General features: G+C 54.3%; 1 protein-coding gene across 1 annotated transcript in view; it reads left to right on the forward strand.

Annotated features, from left to right (window-relative positions):
• RTN4RL1 (reticulon 4 receptor like 1) overlaps positions 1 to 21676 on the forward strand; it is a 29637-nt gene extending 7961 nt beyond the window's left edge. Inside the window, exon 2 of the mRNA XM_057381553.1 lies at positions 18523 to 21676. Within this exon, the coding sequence (XP_057237536.1) occupies positions 18523 to 19886 (1364 nt within the window). The 3' untranslated portion in view covers positions 19887 to 21676. The remainder of the gene's footprint in view (positions 1 to 18522) is intronic.
• Positions 21677 to 21950: the final 274 nt, after the last annotated feature.

Here is a 21950-nt window from a genome sequence, read left to right on the forward strand (position 1 = left end):
AGGTGCCAGGGCAGGGCTCCCCACGGGAGGTGCAGAGGTGCCAGGGCAGGGCTCCCCATGGGAGGTGCAGTGAGCTGGGACAGCGGCGCAGGCCCTGCGTCACCGACGCAGCTCGTGGCAAGGTGCCGAGGAAGTTTTGCAGCAGCATTAGAAAATGTTGACATGTTTTTTGAAACAATTTCAGATCTGATATCTGCGCCAGATTGAGTTTGTAACCAGCTTTATTGTTTAAGCCTGCTGGGATTTCATCAAAGGCGTCTGCTGTTTACCCAGAACCATTTCATTGGAGAAAACAGCAAACAGACCTGCATTTCTATCTGATTTCACTTTTTCCTTTTCCTCCTGAATTTAAGTGCTTGTGAAAAGCATGGCTGATAAGGCAGAGCGGTGTGGATAAATCCCGAGGACTGGCGCGGTGGATGCTCCACCAGCTGCTCCAGCTTTATTAATAGACCGAAGGCACTTGCTGGACCAGCTGCTGGGTGCCAGCCTGGAGCCAGGCACCCGCCTCGGGGGCAGCTGGATGTCCCCAGATGGTTTTGGGATCTCCATCCTGGCAGGCTGAGCCGAGTCATGACTCCTCAGGATGCCGAAGGCTGCGAAGAGGATCCACGCGAAGCTTTCTCAGTGCTTTCAGTGCGAATTCAGATTGAAACCGTGAGGGAGCCGATGCCTGTGCCTCCCCAGGGAGTGACCCCGGCAGGCAATGTGCTCTGTCACTCCCTGACAAGCCGGGCCAAGGCAGTGCAGCCACGGGAAGCAGAGAAGGATGAAGGAGAAACCAAACTAGAAAGGGGCTTGGTGTAAACTGCATCAATCCTTCTCTCACATCCCTGGGGGATCCGGTGGCTGCCAGCCTGGCTCTGTCTTCTGCCCGTTGCTGACCTTGGAAATRCGCTGGAGAGGAGGATTGGGAGCTCGAGGCAGAGCCCAGGAGGGTTTTACAAGGAGCTGACCTGGGGGCTGCGGCCCCCTCTGCCGCTGACTGCTCCAGGCATCTTCCCACAGCTGCATCCCGGTTGCTCCTCGTGGTCACCCATTTCCAGCATTTTTTTCTCCAGGATTTGGCATCCCCCTCACTTGGGAATGGCCTTGATGGCTGTCCCCACTTTTCCTGGCTTTTGGGACAGGCTGGGGTCTGTGGAGTCCATCCTGCTGTGTTTCCCCGAGTCSCTTTGGCATCTCCCAGTTGTCCCAGGTGCTGGCACTCCCTGGGCACGTTGTGGCAGTGCCACCTCGCCGGCACTCCCAGGGCTTGTCTYGTCCATCGATCACACCTGCGCGGTGACAATGTAATTTTTATCTCCAGTTGTTTATTTCTCAGACAGAACTACTTGTAAATTCCGAGAAGAATATATATCCCTGCGCGTGACAGATCCAGCACATGGCGATTAATCTGCCCTCTTAAGACCTGAATACAAAAGTGTCCCAATGTCACTCCTGGATGGGGTGTCAAGCTCCGGGGCAGCGCTTTGGGGATATGCAGGGACCTGGTGGCAGAACGTGCCCAGGTCCTGCTGATGCTTCCCAAATATTTATTGAACTTCCTACCAGCTCTGATGGTCCCTGACTGATATTTCAGCTCTCCAGGCTCAAGCTCCAGCTCCTCTTTTTGGGAGGTTTATGCAAATAGAGCTTTTTTTTTTTTTTTTTTTTTTTTTTTTTTTTTTTTTTTTTTTTTTTTAATTCCTCGCCGCTGCTGCTCTGCTGTGCCCCAGATAGCAGAAGTGCTGAGGACAGGTGTTTGCGTCAGGTCCTGCGGCACCCGCGTCCCTCCCGGCCGAGGGGAGGAGGGATGTGCTAAAGGGGATATCCCGGGGGGAAAGGGGCAGGGAGACCCGCCAGAGGCCAAGGATGGAGAGGGGATGATCCTTCAATCTGGTGAGGAATTGATGCCAGAGTGGGTTTGTTCCAWGCCCAGGCATGGCCCTGTCCCCAGCCCAGGGGCAGCTCAGGGATCGGGGTGCCAATTTGGGCTCTGCAGCATCCCGCAGCCCCCTCGGCAACACCCTCGGTGCCATAAAGCCTCTTATTTACAACCTCCTACTCGGGAGCATCTGGGAAGCGAAGCGCGTCATTTCCAGAGAGAGCAAAAATGCTGCATATTTCAGTGTCTTTTGAATTTTTTAGGTTTCCCTGAACTGTGCTAATGGGTTGGTGGTGGCGGGGGGGAGGTGAGGGCCCAGCCCAGCTCCCGGCCTGCCTTGCTGCTCCTCCGCGCGGCCATCACTGCATTGCCGCTCTTAAAATATTCAGTGCTGTTGGCCACAATTTCACAGCGGGTCAAAGCGCGCCGAGCCAGCAAGAAGGAGGCAAAGTGTGACAACGAGATTAACCCCGGCCCRGCAGGGCCTGGCTGTGCTCGGCAGGCTGAGCACGATGTGCTGCAGCCACCTCGTCCCASGGGACCAGCGGCGAGCCCGGAGGGGCCACGACACCCAAAATCCCTCTGGTCACCCAATCTTGTTGAGTGGTCACCTCCAAAATGGTGAAGGGACGGTGGGAACGTCCTGAGTCCTGCTGGGTGGACTGAGAGTTCCCTCCTTCTCCAAACTGCTGCAAAAGAGGAGCCATGCCAGGCGCCTGCTCATGAGGTGGGATGAAGATCTGAGGACAACCTCGGTTCTTGGGGACATTCCTGGCAACCCTGGGTGCTTTTCACCCCAAGAGGTTGTGGTTCCCAGGCCTTGCAGAACCATCAGCTGGTGCTAACAGCGGAGCAGCAGATTTGTAATGCAAAAGAGCAGCTGCTTGAGCCCTGTTTGCTGACAGGGATTTAGTAATCCTGTCGTCAGCCCGGAGTTTGCTCTCGGGAGCCGCTGGCTTTGGCTGCCAGGCTTTTTTTGAGGAAACTTCTGAGGCTGGGGGAAAGAAGGGAGGCAAAACACGTGGTCTGTGCAGGGGGGATGGTGGGAGCTGTCCGTGTTTCCGTGTGGAGCCTGCTTTGGATGAGGAATGCTGCCAGGGGGAGGGGGTTGTGCCAGGCTCAGTCCCAGGAGCTGGAGATYCCCAGGAATTGCCTGTTGCATGGGCTGCACGCCCTTGGGCTGGGATATGCATGGCCAGGTTGGCTGAGGCTCGGTCTGGTGTCTCCTGCACTTTCCTTGGATCCTCGGTGGCGTGCCACCACTTCAGCACTCTCCATGGCAGCGCGGGTGGTTGTGGTGTCACCTGCAGCCAGTGCTGCAGCTTGTGGATCTCTCCTGGGGTTTAGGGACGCTGGGGCTGATTTATCAGRGTGTTTTTGCAGGTCAGGGTCACCCCATTGATGTCCATGGGCAAGGAGATGGCAGCGCYGTGGCCATCCTGCTGTCCCAGACACCTCCAACATGAACGCAACCCTGTGGTGACATCTCTGTCCCTGCCTCATCCTCAAAATCACACTTCTCAAGGCACTTTGGTGTCCCTGCCGTGGCTGGGGCTGGAGTAGCAGTGCCTTCCTCGAGCCAGCCCCGTGGCTGCCCTCCTGCACCCYGTGCCGGCGGCGAGCCAAGCTCTTCTCCCTAATTCTCCTTCATCCCTGTTAATGTACCACCAGATGTTCTCATTATCCATTTAAACATATAATCCTCCCCCGAATCCCGCTAAGCTCCTGGCCTCCCCGATACCTCATGGCAGTGCGTTCCACAGGTTAATTATGCATTTTTAATTAATCACCAAGCAGAGAATGACCCATGAATAAGGGATATGGAGATCCTTCAACTGGGAATAGTTGGCAAATTGTCCCCAGGCGGAGCCATGCCGGTGTCATGGTCTCCTTGAATAACAAGGCTAGCTCTAAAAATTCCTGGTTTGTGGATCTGGCATGACTGGAGGTTGTGACAGAGCTGTGCCCTGTGTGGATGGGATCCCCCTGCTCCTCATRTCCCAATCCTACTGGAGAGGAACCACATCCCTACCTGGAAGCGATGGAGCAAGTGCAGGGGGGAGGAGGAGAAAGGCAGGGAGGGAGAAAAAGGAAAAAAAAAACACATGTTATTTTAAAAAGGCATTTTTGAGTGAATGCTGAATAGGGTTTGGGAAAATTGCCTTAAAGGCCTGTTCTCTGCAGGGACGGAGCTTTTCATGGAGCAGGAGTATTCTGAAACTTAATTGCACATTTGCACGGGCTAGTGTTTTTATTTCTCTCAGGTCTCCGAGGTGGTCTTTGAAGATTGCTGTCTCTCTGTAATGGTTTTCTTTATCTCAAATAAATTCCGCACACCTGCGAGGTGGAGCTGCTTGAAAGAAATTATGTTGGAATTGGCTCTCGATTTAATAAATCTGCAAATGGAACCGGGATGCAGAGAGGCGAGGTGGCTGGTGGGGCTGGCTGCGCCTCCTCCCTGCTCCCCACCTCTCCTCTCCCTTCCCCTCTCCACCAGCCTGCTCTCCGTGGGCCGGGAAGAGTGTGGGGCTGAGCAAAGCGAGTCCAGATCCTGCTTTTTCCCCCCTGTCAGCCACTGCTGGCACCTCTGAGGGGGTTCCAGCTCTAATGCCCACCCGGCTGCCTCCTTCACCACCGTGYAACCCTGGCACAGACCCATCTGTGCTTCCAAAAGCTGCCATCGAGATCCCTGCATCTAAACACTCGCTTGATGGAGATGCTCTTACAAGCTGAATGCCCACGGGGTATTCCCGAGGAATGTCCTAAGGACCCTCCTTCAAAGAACTCCGATGCCGTTGCCTTTCCTGGCCGCATTTTGGTATGTTTGGAGCTGTGCTTTGCCCCGGTAGCCCGTCTCACGCCGCCACCAYCATTTCTCCTTCTCCAGGAATCAGTTCCCAGCTCACCAGGGGCCGTTTAGCCAGCTCTCCATTTTGGAAGCAGCGCGAAGCACCGGAGAAAAGCCTGCGGCACCGTCGTGCGCCGCTGCAGCAGGGAGCCGCAAATCCCCGGGCAGCCGGGGCAGCGWGCTCCGGGCAGCCCCGGCTGTCAGCCGGAGAGGGATGGGCGGCCGCGGGAGTACACAGACAGGTTAATGGCAGCCGTGGATGCTGCACAATTGGATTTCACCTCCCCGCTTCTCAAGGAATCAGCAGCTCTCCCTCGCTGAGAAATCCGGCRGTGCCACCCTCCCCGCCAGCCCGGGTGGCAGCGGGATGAGCTGTCACCCGTTAAAAGCTCACCGGGGGCCTTTTCAAACCCTCCCTCCTCTCTCCCCGGGCACCCCAGACGCGACGCTGCCCGCAGAGGCCGTGCCACCTCCTGGGCGAGCCCCGGCTTCAGGTGAACGAGGCTCCGGGAGGTTTTATTGCATTGCTGSGTTTTGTTCCACTCCGTTATTCGCCACGATTGAATTTGCAGCCGCGGAAGGCAGGAGCTGGCTCAGCCCGCTCCGGTGGGACCGTGACCTTGTCTGGGTGCCTCCCTTAGCCCTCGGCTGGGTAATTGGGTGCCGGCGTGGGAGCTGGGCGTTCGTCTGCCTCCCGCCGAGCATCCCGGCGTGGTTCCGCTCCCTTGCCTGAGCCAAATCCTCGCTCTGCTCCACTTTTAAGMGTTGACCTTGGAAATGCTTTCAGGGAAAGAATCYGCCTTCCCAGCTCTCTCCTCTCTTTCCTTCCAGATTATGTCCCTCTGTCCTCGTCTCCCTGGGCAGCTGCTGAGGTTTTAATGCCAAGGGCACCACCACAGTGCCTGAAGCCCTGTGCAAACCCTTCCCAAGTTTTAGCCACCCTCATGGTGTCAGTTGGGTGTTTCACCTTCTTACCTCTCTKCTCTCTCACTTATGTAAAAAACACCACAGTTTCCTGAAAATGTAGTTTCATGGCTTGTTTCTTCTTTGGACACAAAGCTGTGAGGCAGCAGAGCTGGGAACACCCCACCTTTCAGTGCAGGTGGCCTCGGATCAGTGCAATCCTGTGCATCGGTGGGACCGATGCCCCGCTCCCCACACCAAACCTGAGCCCTTAACAGCGACTGAAAGCCATTCCCAGAGCACTGGGGAAYGTGAGGGGTCAGTGGGGCAGGGAAGGCTGTGGAAGCCTCATTCTCCCTGTGCTCGCAGCGATGGCTCTTCTTCCCCACCGGCTGCACCGTCGCCTGTGCCCCGTGATTGAATTAGGGGGCTGTAACCCACCCCCCTCCCGCCCGGTCCCCGGCGCGCCGGGCTCAGATGCCGAACTCGAGAGCCGTAATTTAATAAGTCTCAGGCAGACAGTGCTCCGATAGCCGTCGGGATCTCTCGCCTCCTCCCTGCCCAGCCGTGCACTGATTTATGCTCCCAGGTGACGGCTGGGGTTTTGCCGGGGATTTTTGGCCTTCCGGGATGCTCTTTCCCCAAAGCTTGCTGGGCGAGCTGGGAGCGGGAGTGGGGCCATAAAAGCTGTGGTCAGCGTGGTGTTTACCCTTCACCAGGCTGACCCTTTTTTGGGGGGAGCAGTGATGGGGGGCAGAGGAACCTTAAGGCAGCAGCTGCTGTTGGGCTGCCCGGGCGCAACGAGTTAAAAGTTTGCAATTAGCAAAGTGCTGACGGTGGAAAGGTGGGGTAGAAGCAAGCGGCACTAAATGAATCCTGAAAGGTTATTCCAATAAGCAGCAGCACGGTTTCCAGCTGCGCTCGCTTTCCTGGGAGCTGGGGGACCAGGGATGGGATCCAGGGCGGGAGATACCAGGTGGGATGAGGAACGGTGCTGGAGGATGCTCAGGTGCCTGCTGGAGTGGAAAACACGGCAGGGGAATTAGGGCGAGAGGGGAACAGGCCGCCACATCCCGAGGATGCTCGTCCAGGGGTGTGGTGGGTGGGTCCTGCCCGTTCTGTTCACCCCAGTGACTTTTCCACAGGTCCCAAATCCCATCACAGGCACGGAGCCCGTGCGTGGGGAGGGGTTTGGGGAATCCTCGGAGCGTGGAGAGCGGTCCGTGAGCCGCAGCGGGGGCTGCAGGGGGAGCGGGGATGGGAGCCGGGGAGGAGGATCCCGGGAAAGGCGTCGCTCTTCCAGCTGAGCAGGCACAGCCCGGGCAGCCAGCGGTGGCCTCTCCCTGCCAGACGTGGCTGTTCCAGCTCTCTGCTGGTGCGACACCACCGAGCTATTATTAGACTCCAATTTTCTGTGGGTAGCTCTGAAGTCCCCAGTGCCGCCAGCAGCGCGGCAGATGCCGGGGCAGAGCAGGATCTGCTGGTGCTGGGAGGGATGAGGGTCCCTGGCGAGCTCAGAGGGGCAGTGAGGGGTGGCACAGCCCCCCAGCATGGGGACACGGAGAGCTGAGCACCACAGCCTGCGCTGGAGCCACAGAGCAAAAGGCAATTAGCTGTCTAATGAGAGGTTTGGCTGATGAGGAGGGCGCAGAGCCCCTGGGAACACTCCTGGGGTCAGTGGCAGCCGGGAGAGACGCTGCCCCAACGGAGATGTGGGATGCAGGGCTCTGCAGGGAGTTGCACCTCCAAATCACATCTGGATTTCGCAGCATCACTCCAAAATGGAACCAGCATCCCCATCACTGCCATCCCTGGGATGCACGGTGGGGCTGTGGCACGCTGAGAGAACCCACCCCGTGCCAGAGGAGGGCTGGGGCTGGGGAGATGWGGCATCTCCCTGCTCCCATCCTCTCCCAGCCCGGTTTTCAAGCAGGAGTGTTTAAACGCCTTTTATGTTGTGACTCAAATGATGAAAGGCCCGAAAATGGGACTAACAAAGACGAGTTGTACTTCAGAATAAAAAACCCATGAAACGCAGCAGATGCTGTCATAGGAATAAATTGTATCAACAGCGATCAGATGGGAAGTGAAAAGTCAGAATGGAGTTGCTCCCTCTTTCCTGCTTCCAGTGAAAATTTCTGGGTCCATGAATTTAGCCAGAATCAGGTAGGATGAAAGGCTTTGTCTGACAAGGCATTTCAAAGGATCTGGGAGCCTCCAGAGATGTGGCCACTTGGACAGGRAAACGGAGCCCCTCAGTTTTAATGAGCATTTCAGTTGCCTCCCTTTATCCTTCTGCCAAGATCTTATTTTTGTTTTCTCTTCTTTCCCTTCAAAACTCCCGATTTCCGCTCTTTTGCGATTCGTTTCAACTTCGTGAAAAGCGCGTTTGAGCGGCACGATGCGAGGAGGAGGAGGGTGGGACATCCCTGACACTCCACACAGCCCAACCTGTAGCTTCTCACCATAAAACCCCTCCCAGATGTTTTGGCTGCTGCCAGCCAGCGCCACCAACTTCAGCATCTCCCATTCCTTTCCCAGCCCTGCCATGATTTCCCATCTCCCCTTTCTGCAGAGACAGGATCCTAAACGGGCTGTAATTAATAGAAATTAGCCAGTYAAGACCTCGCAGCCCCCATCCCGTAATTACTTGGCCTCGCTGCGCAGGGATCGGCCCCGAGCTGGAGAGCCGCCGCTGATGGGAGCACATCCCGTTACCAAGCTATTTTTATTGAGCTTTTAATGCAGGCACTTGCGTGGTGGTGCTGCTGGGGGATGTGCAGCATCTCCACAAAGCCCGCTCCCGGAGGGATGTTCAGGGGGATATTTTGGGATGGAATACCGGCATCGGAACTAGACAAAGCAGGATATTAGCAGAGTTCCGCGTCCTGACCGCGTCCATCGCTTGCGCGTTAATTCCCAGCGCCCAGCTGCTCCAAACAGATTTCAGGAGCTTGGCAAAGCATTGCTGCTCAGCCCTCAGCTCCCCCACGTCCCCACACACCCCAAGAGCTGTGTGGGAGAGTGACAATGCCCAAAATCCAGCTGGGCACATGGCATTTCCCACCGGCTCATTAAGCCCCAGAGCGGCCCCAGATGCCGGGCACGGCTCAGCTGCTCACACTGCCCTGCTTTTATCGCTGTCTTTTTCATGAGCCGGTAAAAAGTTCAGTGCAAAGCACAGGAGAGGTCTCTGAAAGGCAGCCGTGCTCATGACCCAGCGTGCTGGCTCAGGTCTCCAGTGGGGACGGGGTTTTGCTGGAATCTGCGGCGCTCCCTTGGCCGGTGACCCGCAGGGATGTTCGCTCMGAGGGCTCACAGAACCACCCTGAGAGGAGCCCAAGGGCATGGGCAAAGGTGCTGCTGCCCTTTTTGGGTGTGGGAGGGAGGCCTGAGGCTGTGGGCCGGGCTCCAAATGACGCCAGCGCTTCTTTTTTGGTCGGGGGGGAAGAAAATGTGACAGAGCCGGCGGCTTTGATGCYTGCCCGTCCGTCTCCTTCCCCCCTGCTGCAGGCACAATGATGTGCAGCTGAATGAGGAAGAAGGTACATGACAGGCTCCAATTTGCCCTCTTCTCCACCAAACACAAGGACATCCAGCAAATGTGAAAGGCTGAAAAGGGATGATGAAAGGGAGCCCACGCGGCACGGTGCGGAATTCGCCTGTGGATCTCGGTGGCGCAGGACGCTGCTGGGGTCGGGACCTCAGCAGGATTACAAGTTTATAGAACTAAATGCCCTCCCTATTAGCCGTGCTTGCATTAAAACCTCTTTGCCTCTCTCCATCCCCGGCTCCAGCCAGGGGGATGATCCATCCAGCCCATCCCTGGTTTCCCACAGCCTCCAGTTTCTCCATCTCCCGTGGTGGATGTGGGCTGGATGGGGCAGCCGAGCGTGCACTGAGCTGTCACTTTGCTCTTCCATCTGATATTTGCTCTGTTTTGGCTGTACTTCTGATCCTAAAGAAACCCTCCRCAGCTCCTGGCCAGCTGCTGGCAGGGGGACGAGCTGGTGAAATCTGCTTTCGCTACACACGAGCTTGTTCAGCGTTTGATACCGATCTGGCTGGTGCTCAGCTGGGGTGGGTTTTGTCATTTCATCTGCGATTGTTTTGCTGTAAAGCACCTCGAAGGGTTCACTCCCCGGCTGTTTYCACAAAGGACATCGTTCTTATTACTGCTGTGAATGAACTGCTTTGCATTTCTGTGAATGGGAAGGAAAACTTGTCACCTCAGGACAAAAAAAAGGGAGTGGAAGTATCTGACGATCCCCTGAGACTCCTCAGACAATCCACTGAGCTCAAGTCATCCTCCTGTATTGCGCTTTCCTCGGGGGCAGTTGGAATTATTAGTCCCTTCTCAAGRACCTGGAGATCTCAGTGTCCTTTGCCAAATTCTATCCCGGCTTCACTGCGGGCTGCCGGCACGTCCTGGTGACCAGCAGAGGATGCTTGGTGCCTGCTGGAGGTCAGGACAGCAGTGCCAGGAGCCGGTGAAACCCCTACCCATGTCTGGAATCCTGCAGTTTCTRTGCTCAGGATGTTCCCTGGTCTGTGCCATCCTCTCCTGGAGGAGTGGGATCATCCTGGTGCTCACTGACACCTCCAGCCACAGCCAGACCCAAGGATTTCACTCTCTCTGGGCAGAGAGATGTGCCTTTCCCTCCTSCCTCYRSCATTCCTGCACTCCAAAAAGGTYCMAGTGGCTTTTGAGATGCCCAGTGGRGTGAGACATGGGCACAACAACCCCTGCAGCAGCAGGGAAAGGAAAATCAGGAAAAGAAGGTGGTGTCTTCTCCCTGATTCCCAGGGACAGGACATGTGAGCATGGTTGCACCAAGGGAGGGTTAGAGTGGACATCAGGAAGCGTTTCTTCCCTGAGGGGATGGTCAGACCCTGGAGCAGGTTTCCTGGAGAGGTGGCCCCCAGCCTGTCAGTGTTCCAGAGACATTTGGGCACTGCCTTTAATAACAAATTCTAACTTTTGGGCAGATGGACCCAGATCATCATTGTCAGTCCCTTCCAACAGAAATATCCCATTCCATTCCATTYTATCCCATTCCATSCCARTGATCTGTTTCCAGCTGTACAAGCAGCAGCCTGGCCCCTGATCTGGACAGCCTTCCCCCAAAACCTGCACTGAGGTACTGGGATTGTTCCCTGTGCCTGCAGTTCTCCTCCAAGGGCACCCCTGCCGTGGAAGGTGTGCTCAGAACTGGGGTTAAGCAGAGTGGATTATCCTGGGAAAACACACTCTACACTCCCTCTGCTTCTGCGTGTGTTAGTCCTGAAAGAAGCATTTAAATTAAACAAGTTTCTATAGCCGAGTTTCAATCCCGCAGCCACTTCCTCCATTGACCTCCTTTTTTCCCCCTTTTTCCTTTAGCTTGAGAGCAGGAGGAGGAGATGCAGACAGAGAAGAGTGCTAATTAAACAGGGAGTTCCACATTAGGGTACAAATCCTCTGGACTAGCAGAAACCCTGCCAATTTCTGTATTTATTTATTATTTTTTCCGTACAATTGTAATTTCCAGTGGTGCCTCCAGCACCAGGAGAGAGTTCAGGGGCTGCTCTTGGAGAGGATTAGCACGCTGGAAGCATTATTACTTTCCTTCGCTGTGAATTCAGRAGTGATTCCCTGACGGCTGCACTCTATATAGAAGTGAATCGGTGCTAATTTGTTTTTGAGGATCACACATCCACCAACATGTGAAAGACAATCCTGCTTCTCGATGTATATTTTGAGCCAGTGCTACAGCAAACAACGGAAAATAAGCAAGCAAAGGAAGCCAGACCTCCCTCGCCCAGAAAGCCAGAGCTGGAAAAGAGCGGACTTTCATTTTTTAATTTATTTATTTATTCTTTTTTTTTTTGCGTGAGTTGGTTCTGCATCTTTCTAAAAAGTATTTTGTGTTTTGGCCCTGCTGCCCGTGGCTCGGGCAGCTCTCACGTGGAAAGCCTCAGGGACGCTGTGTTGGACGGGATGTCAGAGAGACTGAGCATAAAAAGGCTCCTTATTTTTTTTTCCTGTTAAATCATCCTCGAGTTTTAACTGCGAGAGAGGAATAAATGAACTAATTGAATCTGTAACGATGGAGGGGCTGGGCACCTGGCAGGGGAGCAGCAGCCCCACCACCCATAGCTCCTCTCTCTTTATTTGTGTGATTCAGAGGGACGTGGTCCGTGGGGAGATACCAGAGCTGGCTGAAATGGAAGACAAAGCTATTGTTTCAAACAGAGTTATTGATTTTTACATTATTACACTATGAAATTTATGGTCTGGTTTCAGACTGCAATAGGAGTTAATGACCACCATCCAGAAACTTCCAGGTGACCTTGGCCTTGACTTTGGTGGAGGAAGGTGAATAGCTCCAGTTTTCAGGTCAGCAAATGTAAATTGGGTATGCAACACCCTAAAGGACTTGATTTTGGGGTGCTGCTGGCCCCAGGTCTCCACCCTGAGCTCACAGCTGACTCCAAGCTGCTTGACAGCCACGATGGAGTGGGGAAGTTGGACCTTCAGCTCCAAACAGAAGTTTTCCCTGCTGTTACTCCACATTTTGCCCCCAGCCAGAAGCACCAGGATGTTCCCAGAGCTCCTGAGCGCAGCTCTCCATCCTCAGCCGACCTCCCAGCACAGCCTGGCTGCCCAAGGGTTTCCTCCCAGAGAAATAAAAACCCAGGAGCTCTGGGGTGGATGAGGAGCATTCAGGAGAGGAGGCAACACAGCCAAGAGCAGGAGAAACCCCGAGAGAGGGGAGAGCAGAGGGCAGTGCCCGCAGAGCAGGCAGCTGCCTTGCAGAGGCCGTGGCCCGTTCCTGATTCCAGCCAGCTCTCCCATCTCAGCCACGGGAGGAGGATTTGCTTTTAGAGTGGCCAAGGGKAGGTTTGTACCACTTAACACATGAGATACTGGTGACACAGAGGGGTTTGCAGAGGCTGCAGCACTCCCCATCTACCGCCTTTTCCTGGCTTTTCTTTAAAAGGTACCTCCCGATGCATCTTTTGGCACGGGCCTCTTCCCAAAGCTTTCCTTAGCSCTATTCCTTCCAAATTTCCTTGTCTGCTTCTTCCTGTGGGAACAGTCTTTCCATTTGCCAGCCAAGGAAGGCAATTTCCAGCTGTTGGAGAAGGTTTTTTTTTCTTGTAGTGCCGTCTCCCTGGATCATCCCTGACGCTGCACCCCGAGCTAAAGTCGTGTGAAGCCAGTAGCCTCCAAGCTCATCTTCTGCCTCGGAGGTCATAATTGCCATTAAATCACAGCTTGCCTAACCAAATTATGCAAAACCGAAATTATCTCCAATGATTTTTATGTTGCTGAAATGTTCCAGAACTGCCGGGGTGATGACTGGGGGATTGGGAGCAGCTGTCACTCCATCAGAAACCATAACTCCAAACAGCTGGGATCTGTCAGTTATTTATGACACCGGTCGCAAAGAAAAAAAAAATAATAATAAAATGAGGAAGGTGGATGGGTGGCTGCCACTTTCTGGCTGGAGAGGCAGCTCGTGCAGAAAGCAACGYCTCGTGCTGTGTCCCTGTGCTGGGAGCTGTTTTGGGAGCAATCCCAGGGAGGATGCTCCTGCTGCAGGACCACGGGGCGGAACCTACGGGGGCTTTGCACCGAGGCTGAAAGGGAGCTGCTGCTGTCTGGGGAATTTAGGCTTTGTGACAGTCAGCATGGGATTGTTTATTTTATCTTCTGTGTTGCAAAAAAGAAAAAAAAAAAGGAGAATAAGGGAAATAAGCCCTGCAGTTGCTAAGCACAGGTCTGACACCGCTTTGTCGAACCGTCCCAGATCCAGAGTTTGGCTCTTGGCTCGTGCCCAGTTGCTTTTGCTTCTCTGTCCTTGCCTTTCATCGTCCTTCACTTGGCTGATGAAATGGTGAGAATTAGAGGCTTCTTTTTCTCCCTAAACAACAGTTTCCATCTAGGTGAACATCCAATTCTGAGATCATCCCCAAGTTTCAAAGCGTGCTTTCCCCCCAGGGGGTTGTAGCCGTGCCTTTGTGCACCAGATTGCTCGGGGTGGATTTTGAAAAATCCTTTGATAGATCCAGGGTGGGGACAGGGCAGGAAAATCTCTCTCTAGAGCTCAGTGGTGGTGAGATGCAGGTGTGAGCTTGGCCTCAGAAGAGGGTGAGTGATGAGGAAGCCTCTCCCCTTTTGATAATCCCGCCTGCGAGCAGATGCTTTGTCCCCACTTGTAGCGCGCTCCGGTTAAGTATTATTATTTATATTATGTAGTAGCTATACATAGTGTTTTATGGCAGTAAAGATACATAAATCAGCCACCAGAAGACGAGGGCTTTGCTCTAAAGAGCTTATAAATCTAACAGCTTGAGCARCCCTGGTAATGGACACAGTAAGCAGGCAGTCAAGTTGCATGTAGACATGAGCTAAGATGGGTCTCCCAAAGCAGATGGCGGTTTAGGAGAGATTTGGAAGAGAAGCAACCTGCTCCATCCTCCAGAGCGGATTCTCCTGCTGGAGAATTAGACAGGCTCTGACCCACATAAACTTGTCCGGGTGGAGAGGTGAAAGCATCCATCTGAGAGGAGCAGCTCACCAAGAGGGAACGGGCTGGGGGTGCAGGGGTTCATGGCAGGGCTGCCTTTTGGGGAGGTTCTGCAGGTGCATCTCCTCCAGGGACAAAGCATCCCTCCTTGYCCTAAGGGATTTCTTGGCCTCGAGTCTGAGGCTCCTAATGAAAGTCAGCGGCATCGTGTTCTAAAGAAACCGAGTCCCTGCCTTGCTCAGAGGCACAGTAAAGCGCTATAAACCTCAAAAAGCAAGAAAACTGCCAGGGCAGGTACACCTGGCTCTCCGGAGCAAGTGGCACTGCAGAGTCAAGAGTCCCTGCCGTGGTGGCAGAGAAGTGCTCCAACCCTTCAAACCATCCTTCTTTGATCCTGGGTATCAAACCAGGGTTGGGGTTTTTTTTTTTGGTTTTTTTTTTTATTTTTCAAATTTCTTCCTGTGCTGGCACCGGCCTGGGAGGAACCTGGTCTGGGCTGGAGAGAGATGTGCAGTGTCTGGCCGATCACGCCGGCTCCGGGCGTCTGCATTCTTCTGGCTGCTTTCAGCTCTTGCACAAATTGAGGCTTCACGCTAAATGCATTACGCTGTACAACAATTAATCCCGTGCTACATATAGAAAGTCCTTACTCATCAATAATGCATGTGGGAGGAGTGATTTTCGCTCTCAGTAATAAGGCTAAGACAATGGAAACAAGCAGGTAATGGAGAACATTTATAACGATGTTAATCTAATAATGAGCCTAATGCTGTTAAAAGTAAGACTGCAAACTGGACGCATCCGAAGATAAATTATTTCAAGCATTCATTAACCGATGCCTAATTAATGCCCAATTAGAGGGATGTTACATGGGAAATGGTTTGGACAGTCAGACGAATTCGTTGCAATCACTGAAACCTCAGTCAGGAGGAGGAGGCAGCAGAAGGACACGGCGAGCAGGAGCCGGGGTGACACAGCACGTCAGTGGGAGAAAGGCAGGAGATAAACACCCCCTTTGCTGGTTTTATCTGTGTCAGCGGGGATTTGGTTCTACTCACTTCACCAGCAGGTTTCTGGAGGATTTTTCCCGTGCTGYTTTTGAAGCTCTCCCTCCCTGGCGAGCTCCGACACACGGGCTGGTGACCCTCTGTCTGCCTCACAACCTTTACAAGATGGAGTTGAAAGGGCTGAGTCAGGAATAACGAGTTAGACAGGGTCRGACTCTCGGGAGAGCTGGGCTGGGGCCTCTCAGGAAGCTCCCATGGTGTTTTCCAGTCTGGGRAGCCCAGTGAGACCCAAGTGCTCCCGGCTGTCTTATCCCGGTGGGATTTGGCTGCTGGATATCACGGTGCTGGTGTTACCAGCCTTTGGAGTTTCATGGCTCTGTGACCACGGGTGCTTTGCTTCTTGGGGGTCTCATTCCCTGATCTAAATGGTGACCAGTCCCAGGGCATGCCAGGAGCAGCTTCTCACAGGGAAAGGCTCCTTGTTGAGACCACAGGCCTCGTGTGCATCCACTGGGGAKTCCAGACCTTCAYAGAATCACAGAATTCRGRTTGGAAGGGACCTTGAAGACCATTTAATTCCATCCCCCATGCCATGGGCAGGGACACCTTCCACTAGGGCCAAGCTGCTCCAAACCCAGTCCATTCCAGGGATGGGGCAGCCACGGTTTCTCTGGGCAGCCTGKGCCAGKGCCTCACCACCCTYAYGGGGAWGAATTCCTTCAATTATTTAATCTAAACCTRCTCTCCTTCCAAGTCCTGCTCCTCTGTTCACACTTCTTTCCTAAGTATCCCTCCTTCTGTTTCCCTATTCTCCTTACTCCCAAATTGCAACAGGGGAAAAGAYGCCCTGAAAGACATCCTCGTTTTTYCTCCCTTCCATCCTATTCTCGGGAAGCTGAGAACCAGCAACAACCCAGCCTACCCTGGCTGCAGGAATCACATCTCTCTCTCCATAGGMGCTCCAGCCATTAACTCACAGCCGCCTGTTAATTAAAGAGACCGACTCAGTTCCCTCTGACCTTTACCTCGGGAGTTATCCCCGCAGGCAGCGAGCTGTTAAACGCCTCGCTCCCTTTTCRGCAGGAGCCTCCACCTTGGCCGTGCTCCAGGGAGGCCCGGGCTGCCTGGGTCCATCACCACGCGTCGCTAACAGCCGCCTGTCATCACCATCCCTCCACGTGAAATCCTGGATGCTCCCAGATCCCTGCCCGGCTCCACCTCCCGTCAGTAATCCCGTTAGCCCGGCAACTGTCGTGTCACGGAAGAGCGCATAAAACCGTTGTTTGGAAGCAATATGTAATCTTCCAACCTGCTGCGTGTAGCTGGGAGATGGTTTATTGATTCAGGCCCTTGTGATTTGGTATTTGCAATAACAGACTCTGCATGTGGGAGATCGTCACAGCGCTTGTGCCTGGCAGGGTTTTGCTAATAAACATCAGGCCTACAGAAGGCGCCGCGCTCCGGTGTCACCGAGGTGAGGCGGGGGACGTGGAGCCTTCCCATCTGGGTGAAGCACATCTTTGGGTGAAAGGGAACCCTGGCAGAATATAATCTGCAAACATCACTTTATCTCTCCTCGTCGTTACTCAYGTTGCGATATCCTCAGGACACCACAGCCAGGGCTCCCGTCTTGGCAGGGGAGTCAGCACGATGCTCCCGCCAGCGCAGCCCCTCGCTCACCGCGCCAAGGCACGACAGCAAAGCCAAAATGCTACGGCGGTGACTTGGGAGAACGTTCCCTTTCCTACACAGCCGTAGGAGTTGTCGCAAATTAAGCGTTCCCAGCTCACCACCCCGTTTTGGCAGCGGYGCAGGGATGAGACATCCCTCCTGGTGGTGGCCCGTGCTTCGTTTCTGAAGGGCAGCGCCTGGAAGTCTTCCCCCTCATTCCCCTTCCCAGATGAGGCTCGAGCCGATGCTTTGGGCAGCGATGCTATTTTTTTTCCTATTAACCACCCAGTCAGCGATGACTGCCTCTTACTGGTGATTTATAGGGAGTCTGAATAACCCAGTTTGTCTAAAATATGTGGCGACTTTGCCTTGAAAGGATGGGTCCAGATGGACGGGTCACCTGCTGTTAACTAAACRGCAATAGATCTCCATACCAAGCGAAAGGCAACAGCAACCACGCGGTTATATTTCAAACACAATTAATAAGAAAACAGTGAGGTTTTTGTGCCTCCAACTCGTATCAGGCTGTAGGCACTGAAAAGAGGGACTGTAAAAGCCCAAGGGGTCCAGGCTCTTGGACTAGCTGGTGATAACGACGTGGAGTAATTAGAGATGAACTCCACTTCCACTCTCGTTTTTCAGATTATTACAAGTCAAGTAAGACTCGTGGGCAGGATGGCACCGGCAGCTGTGCGCTGCTCTGCTGTTACTCCTTTTCCCCGTGAAGTCCAGAGGCAGAATTCATTAGACATGAGCAAATTTTGCGTGTAAGAGAGGAAAAAAAGCCAAATCTAGGAGGGAAATCTGAATGAGAAATGACAAGTCTGGTGCAACGAGTCTGAGAAGCCACTCGGCGCAGAAGGAATAGCCTGCGAGCAAGCCTGGTGCGAGGAGTGGGAGCGAGACGGGAGCGGGGCGGCGAAACCGGAGCTCTGGGAGCTGAGCAGAGGGAGGGGATGGTTCCTGCCTCGCTCTCTGCTTCTCTGCTGCGAGAAAGCCCCAGTCACAGGCACATACTGTAGCATTAGAGGATGCAATATGCTTTGCCACAGGACACCCATTTAAAAATATGTCTGAGCATCCCACTTCCAAACGGAGTTTTCGGCTCAGCCTTTTCCACCAACTGCTGACAACATATTTTCCTGCAAATCGCTCGGGTTTCGGGGTGGATGGTGGTGTCTAACAACCGTAGTGAAAGGAGACGGTGCGGGGGATGGGTCCGTGCCTTTGGGGGGAGCGGGATGCACCCCGCACGTGTGRTTTTTGGGAGCTGCTGAATCTCTGCAGCTTTTCTGTGTGCAGGCGATTCAACAGATGCATTGCAGGAGGGGTGGGCACCCGCGAGGGTTTGAATTTCCTCTGTTTGCTCTCACACCGCGGCGCTTCCTCGCCCGCAGGCAAGGGGCTCCGCTGCCTGCTCTGCCAGCGTGAATTCTCGCCGAGAAAAGTTTCTCCTGCCCGTTCCGGGCTGGGAACACAACCAGCTGCCTGTTGCAGGCAGGAGAGGAGGCAGGGAGTACTCCATACATCACGTTTTAAGCGCCGTGGGTGATGAGCCTACTCATCGCAGCCGCGTGGGTAATTCATGAGCGGAGAGGAGGGCTGAGCTAATTGGGGGCGTTTTTCACCCGGAATAGTCTCCGCAGCAGCGATGGGTGGGCGGGAGGTGCCCGGTTGCCGCTGACGCCGCTCTCCCCTCTCTCCGCACAGGGGGGTTTGCGGAGCTGCTGCTGGTGCTGCTGGGGCTGAAGGTGCCCGGTGCCCTGGGCTGCCCCACCGACTGCGTGTGCTACCCCTCGCCCATGACCGTCAGCTGCCAGGCTCACAACTTCGTCACCATCCCCGAGGGCATCCCCGAGGACAGCGAGAGGATCTTCCTGCAGAACAACCAGATCACCTTGCTGCTGCGGGGCCACTTCAGCCCCTCCATGGTCACCCTGTGGATCTACTCCAACAACATCACCTTCATCGACCCCAACACCTTCGACGGGTTCGTCAACCTGGAAGAGCTGGATCTGGGGGACAACCGCTACTTAAGGGCTTTGGCTGCGGACACTTTCCAAGGGCTGGTGAAACTCCACGCCTTGTATCTGTACAAGTGCGGGCTGAGCTCCCTCCCCAGCGGGATATTCGGTGGCCTCCACAACCTGCAATACCTTTACCTGCAAGACAACCACATCGAGTTCCTTCAGGATGATATTTTTGTTGACTTGGTTAACCTCAGCCATCTTTTTCTCCATGGAAACAAGCTCTGGAGCCTCCATCAGAACACGTTCAGGGGACTAATAAACCTGGACCGGCTGCTCATCCATCAAAATCAGCTGCAGTGGATACATAGGCGGGCTTTTCATGACCTCCGAAGATTGACCACCCTTTTCCTGTTCAATAACAGCCTCTCGGAGCTGCAGGGGGACTGCCTGGCCCACCTGGGAGCCCTGGAGTTTCTCAGGCTGAATGGGAACCCRTGGAGCTGCGATTGCAAAGCCCGTTCCCTCTGGGAATGGCTGCACAGGTTCMGAGGCTCCAGCTCCAGCGTCATCTGCGAGTCCCCCGAGCAGATGCACGGCAAGGACCTCAAGGTGCTAAGAGCRGAAGACTTTAGGAACTGTTCGGGGTCCGAGTCGCTCCACCAGATGAAAACACACACTTTCTCCACGGCGGACAGAGGAGCCTCCAAATCCCACCACCCTCACCACTCCTCCAAGGAGAARGGCAAGGAGCGAGGGGCTGAGAACAGTTTGCACAGCAACCAGCCCGCCGGCCCKCCCGGCTCCCGGCCGGGCTACCGCAAACCCGGCAAGAACTGCACCAGCCACAAAAGCCGTAACCGAACCTCCAAGCCGGTGTCCTTGGGGCCGCGGAAAAACGGGCAGGAGGTCCCAGACTATGTGCCTGATTATCAGCACAAATACAGCTTCGGGGCCATGCCCACGCTGTCCCCCAAGCGCAAGGGTAAGTGCACCCGGCGGACGCCCATCCGGCCCCCCAGCGGGGTCCAGCAGGCTGCCGGCTGCCCGGGGCTCAGGGCGTCGCTCCTGGTTTTCATGGTGGTGCTGGCGGCCGTGATCCGCTGAGCCCCGCCGGCCGCGGACGGAGCGGAGCTGTACTGCCACCAATCTACAAAGGACCAGAGTTTCTTTTCTTCTTCTTTTTTTGTACGTGGCTCAGCGTTGGCCTGGCGAAGGGAARAGCGTTGTCTCGGCTTCTGACGGTTTGCGTCCGTGCCCGGCCGGACTGTGCCGAGCGCAGCGGGAGCGGATTAAAAAGGCATTATCACACCTTGTCACAAACAGCCTAACCGAGCACCTACAACAACAAACAAACAAACAACAAAAAGCCAACCTTACAAAARGCAGATAACGGGGACGGTGACCAATTCGTCGGTGACGGCGACCGGACAAATGGACTGTATCCATGCTCTTGTGAAATCCCGTTCGTTTGAGAGTGACCCCTCCAATTACCGAAAGGAACATAATTGCTGTAAAAACCATCACCGATTAAGCCTACACTGTTTCTCTCCGAAAGCGAGTGCAAGGACACTGATGCCGATGTGATAAGGACATTTGGTTCTCCCACGTTTTCGCCCTTTTGGCTCCAAACCCAGAGGCCAAAGTTGGCTGGGAATCTCTTAGAAGACAATCTCAAACCCCTGAATATCTCAGGCATTACAGCGGAACAGGGCTTGCCTGCTGGGCTTGGAGTAGCCAACAACCAAAGGAAAGACTGATTAGAGGTGGAATTAAACAAAAAATAAACCAACCCCGACAAACCCAACACTTAAAAGAAATGAGGTACCCGCAGGAGGTGTGTTTTTTGTAACCATGTTCACACATCCGAGAAAAAAACCCCAACAAATGCACAGGCTCCCCCTCTTCCCCTCAATTATCCATATGTATGTCTTACAATGTTTATAAACTATATGGAAACTGTATCTCCAGAACTAAGGATTGTATTATTGAATTTATAGCAGACCAGTATATGATTTTTTTTTTCTTTTTTGTTGCTTTTTCCTCGAGAAAACAAACCGGCAGCAGTGCCTACAGATGCCGAAAGCCATCRGGCAGGCTCAGTACACGCGGGGGAACCACAGCGGACCAACGTTCTCAGCAATTCCGAGCACTAAACTTTGGGAGGGGTTTGGGGGGTGGTTGTGTGCGATGCAGCAAAGTCCATACCCCAGAGAGCCAAAATTCACCCTTACATCCTAATTTGTAGCCGGCGGCGGGGGAGAGAGAGAGAGATTAATTAGCCCAAATAAATAGAGCCATAGAGCTCTGTCTCTGGAGAGCACCACGAGGCCCCGGGGAGGGACGGGGYTGTTTTGGGGCTGGAGGCAGAGAGCGGCTTCCCAGCCGTGGCGGTGGCGTGAGGACCTTCATAGCTGGACTAAGGTTTTCACTGGGACGGCGAGGAGCAGCTCCCAGGCTGCAGAGAGTCCTGACAGCGTCAGGAGGGSTTTTGTTTCTTAAAAGGAACAGATTCTGGAAGATCCAGAGAAGGGGAAAGTGCAGCTCGTAGAGGACCGGCGAGAAGCGCGGTGCCCGAGGTTTGTGGTCCATGGCAGGGGAGAGAAATCCATGGTCCAAGAGGACAAAGGGGGTGTTGGGGAGGTGGAGGAGAGGGAGCAGAGCATCCTGTTCCCCTCCTCCTGSGTTGAACCGGGTGCTGGAGGGATGTGCTTGCTGGTCGGGGGCACGGCAGAGCCGGCAGCCCACGGGCTCGGGGAGGCGCTGCCCAAATTCTGCAGTTGGTGTGAATTCCCTGTCAGCGTGGATCTGTGAGACCAAACAGACACTGAAGCTAATGGAACAAGGGAAATAAAAGTGATCTTGGACAAGAAAAGGCTGCTGTTCTTTTCGTAACCCTGTCTCAGCGGTGGTGTGTTCCCAGCTTGTGGCTCCGGTGTGGGGCTGGAAATCCCGAAGGAAGCAGCTCGTGTTTTCCATCAGACACACTATTAGCTCCAGGAAGAACGGGCCAGCTAGGGAAATCCTCTCTCCCACCCACTTCAGGGAAGGGGAGTGGGTATTTACACAGCAGCAGGTCCCTCGGGGGTATCTGGAAATGAAAAGGGAAACTCCCCACATGAAAAGAAAAGCAGAAAATTCCCCGATGCACTCATGTTTACGAGCAGTTGG

Source organism: Malurus melanocephalus, unplaced genomic scaffold, assembly GCF_030028575.1.
Source record: "Malurus melanocephalus ecotype Western Australia unplaced genomic scaffold, MMel_1.1 scaffold_515, whole genome shotgun sequence".
Lineage (NCBI taxonomy): Eukaryota > Metazoa > Chordata > Aves > Passeriformes > Maluridae > Malurus > Malurus melanocephalus.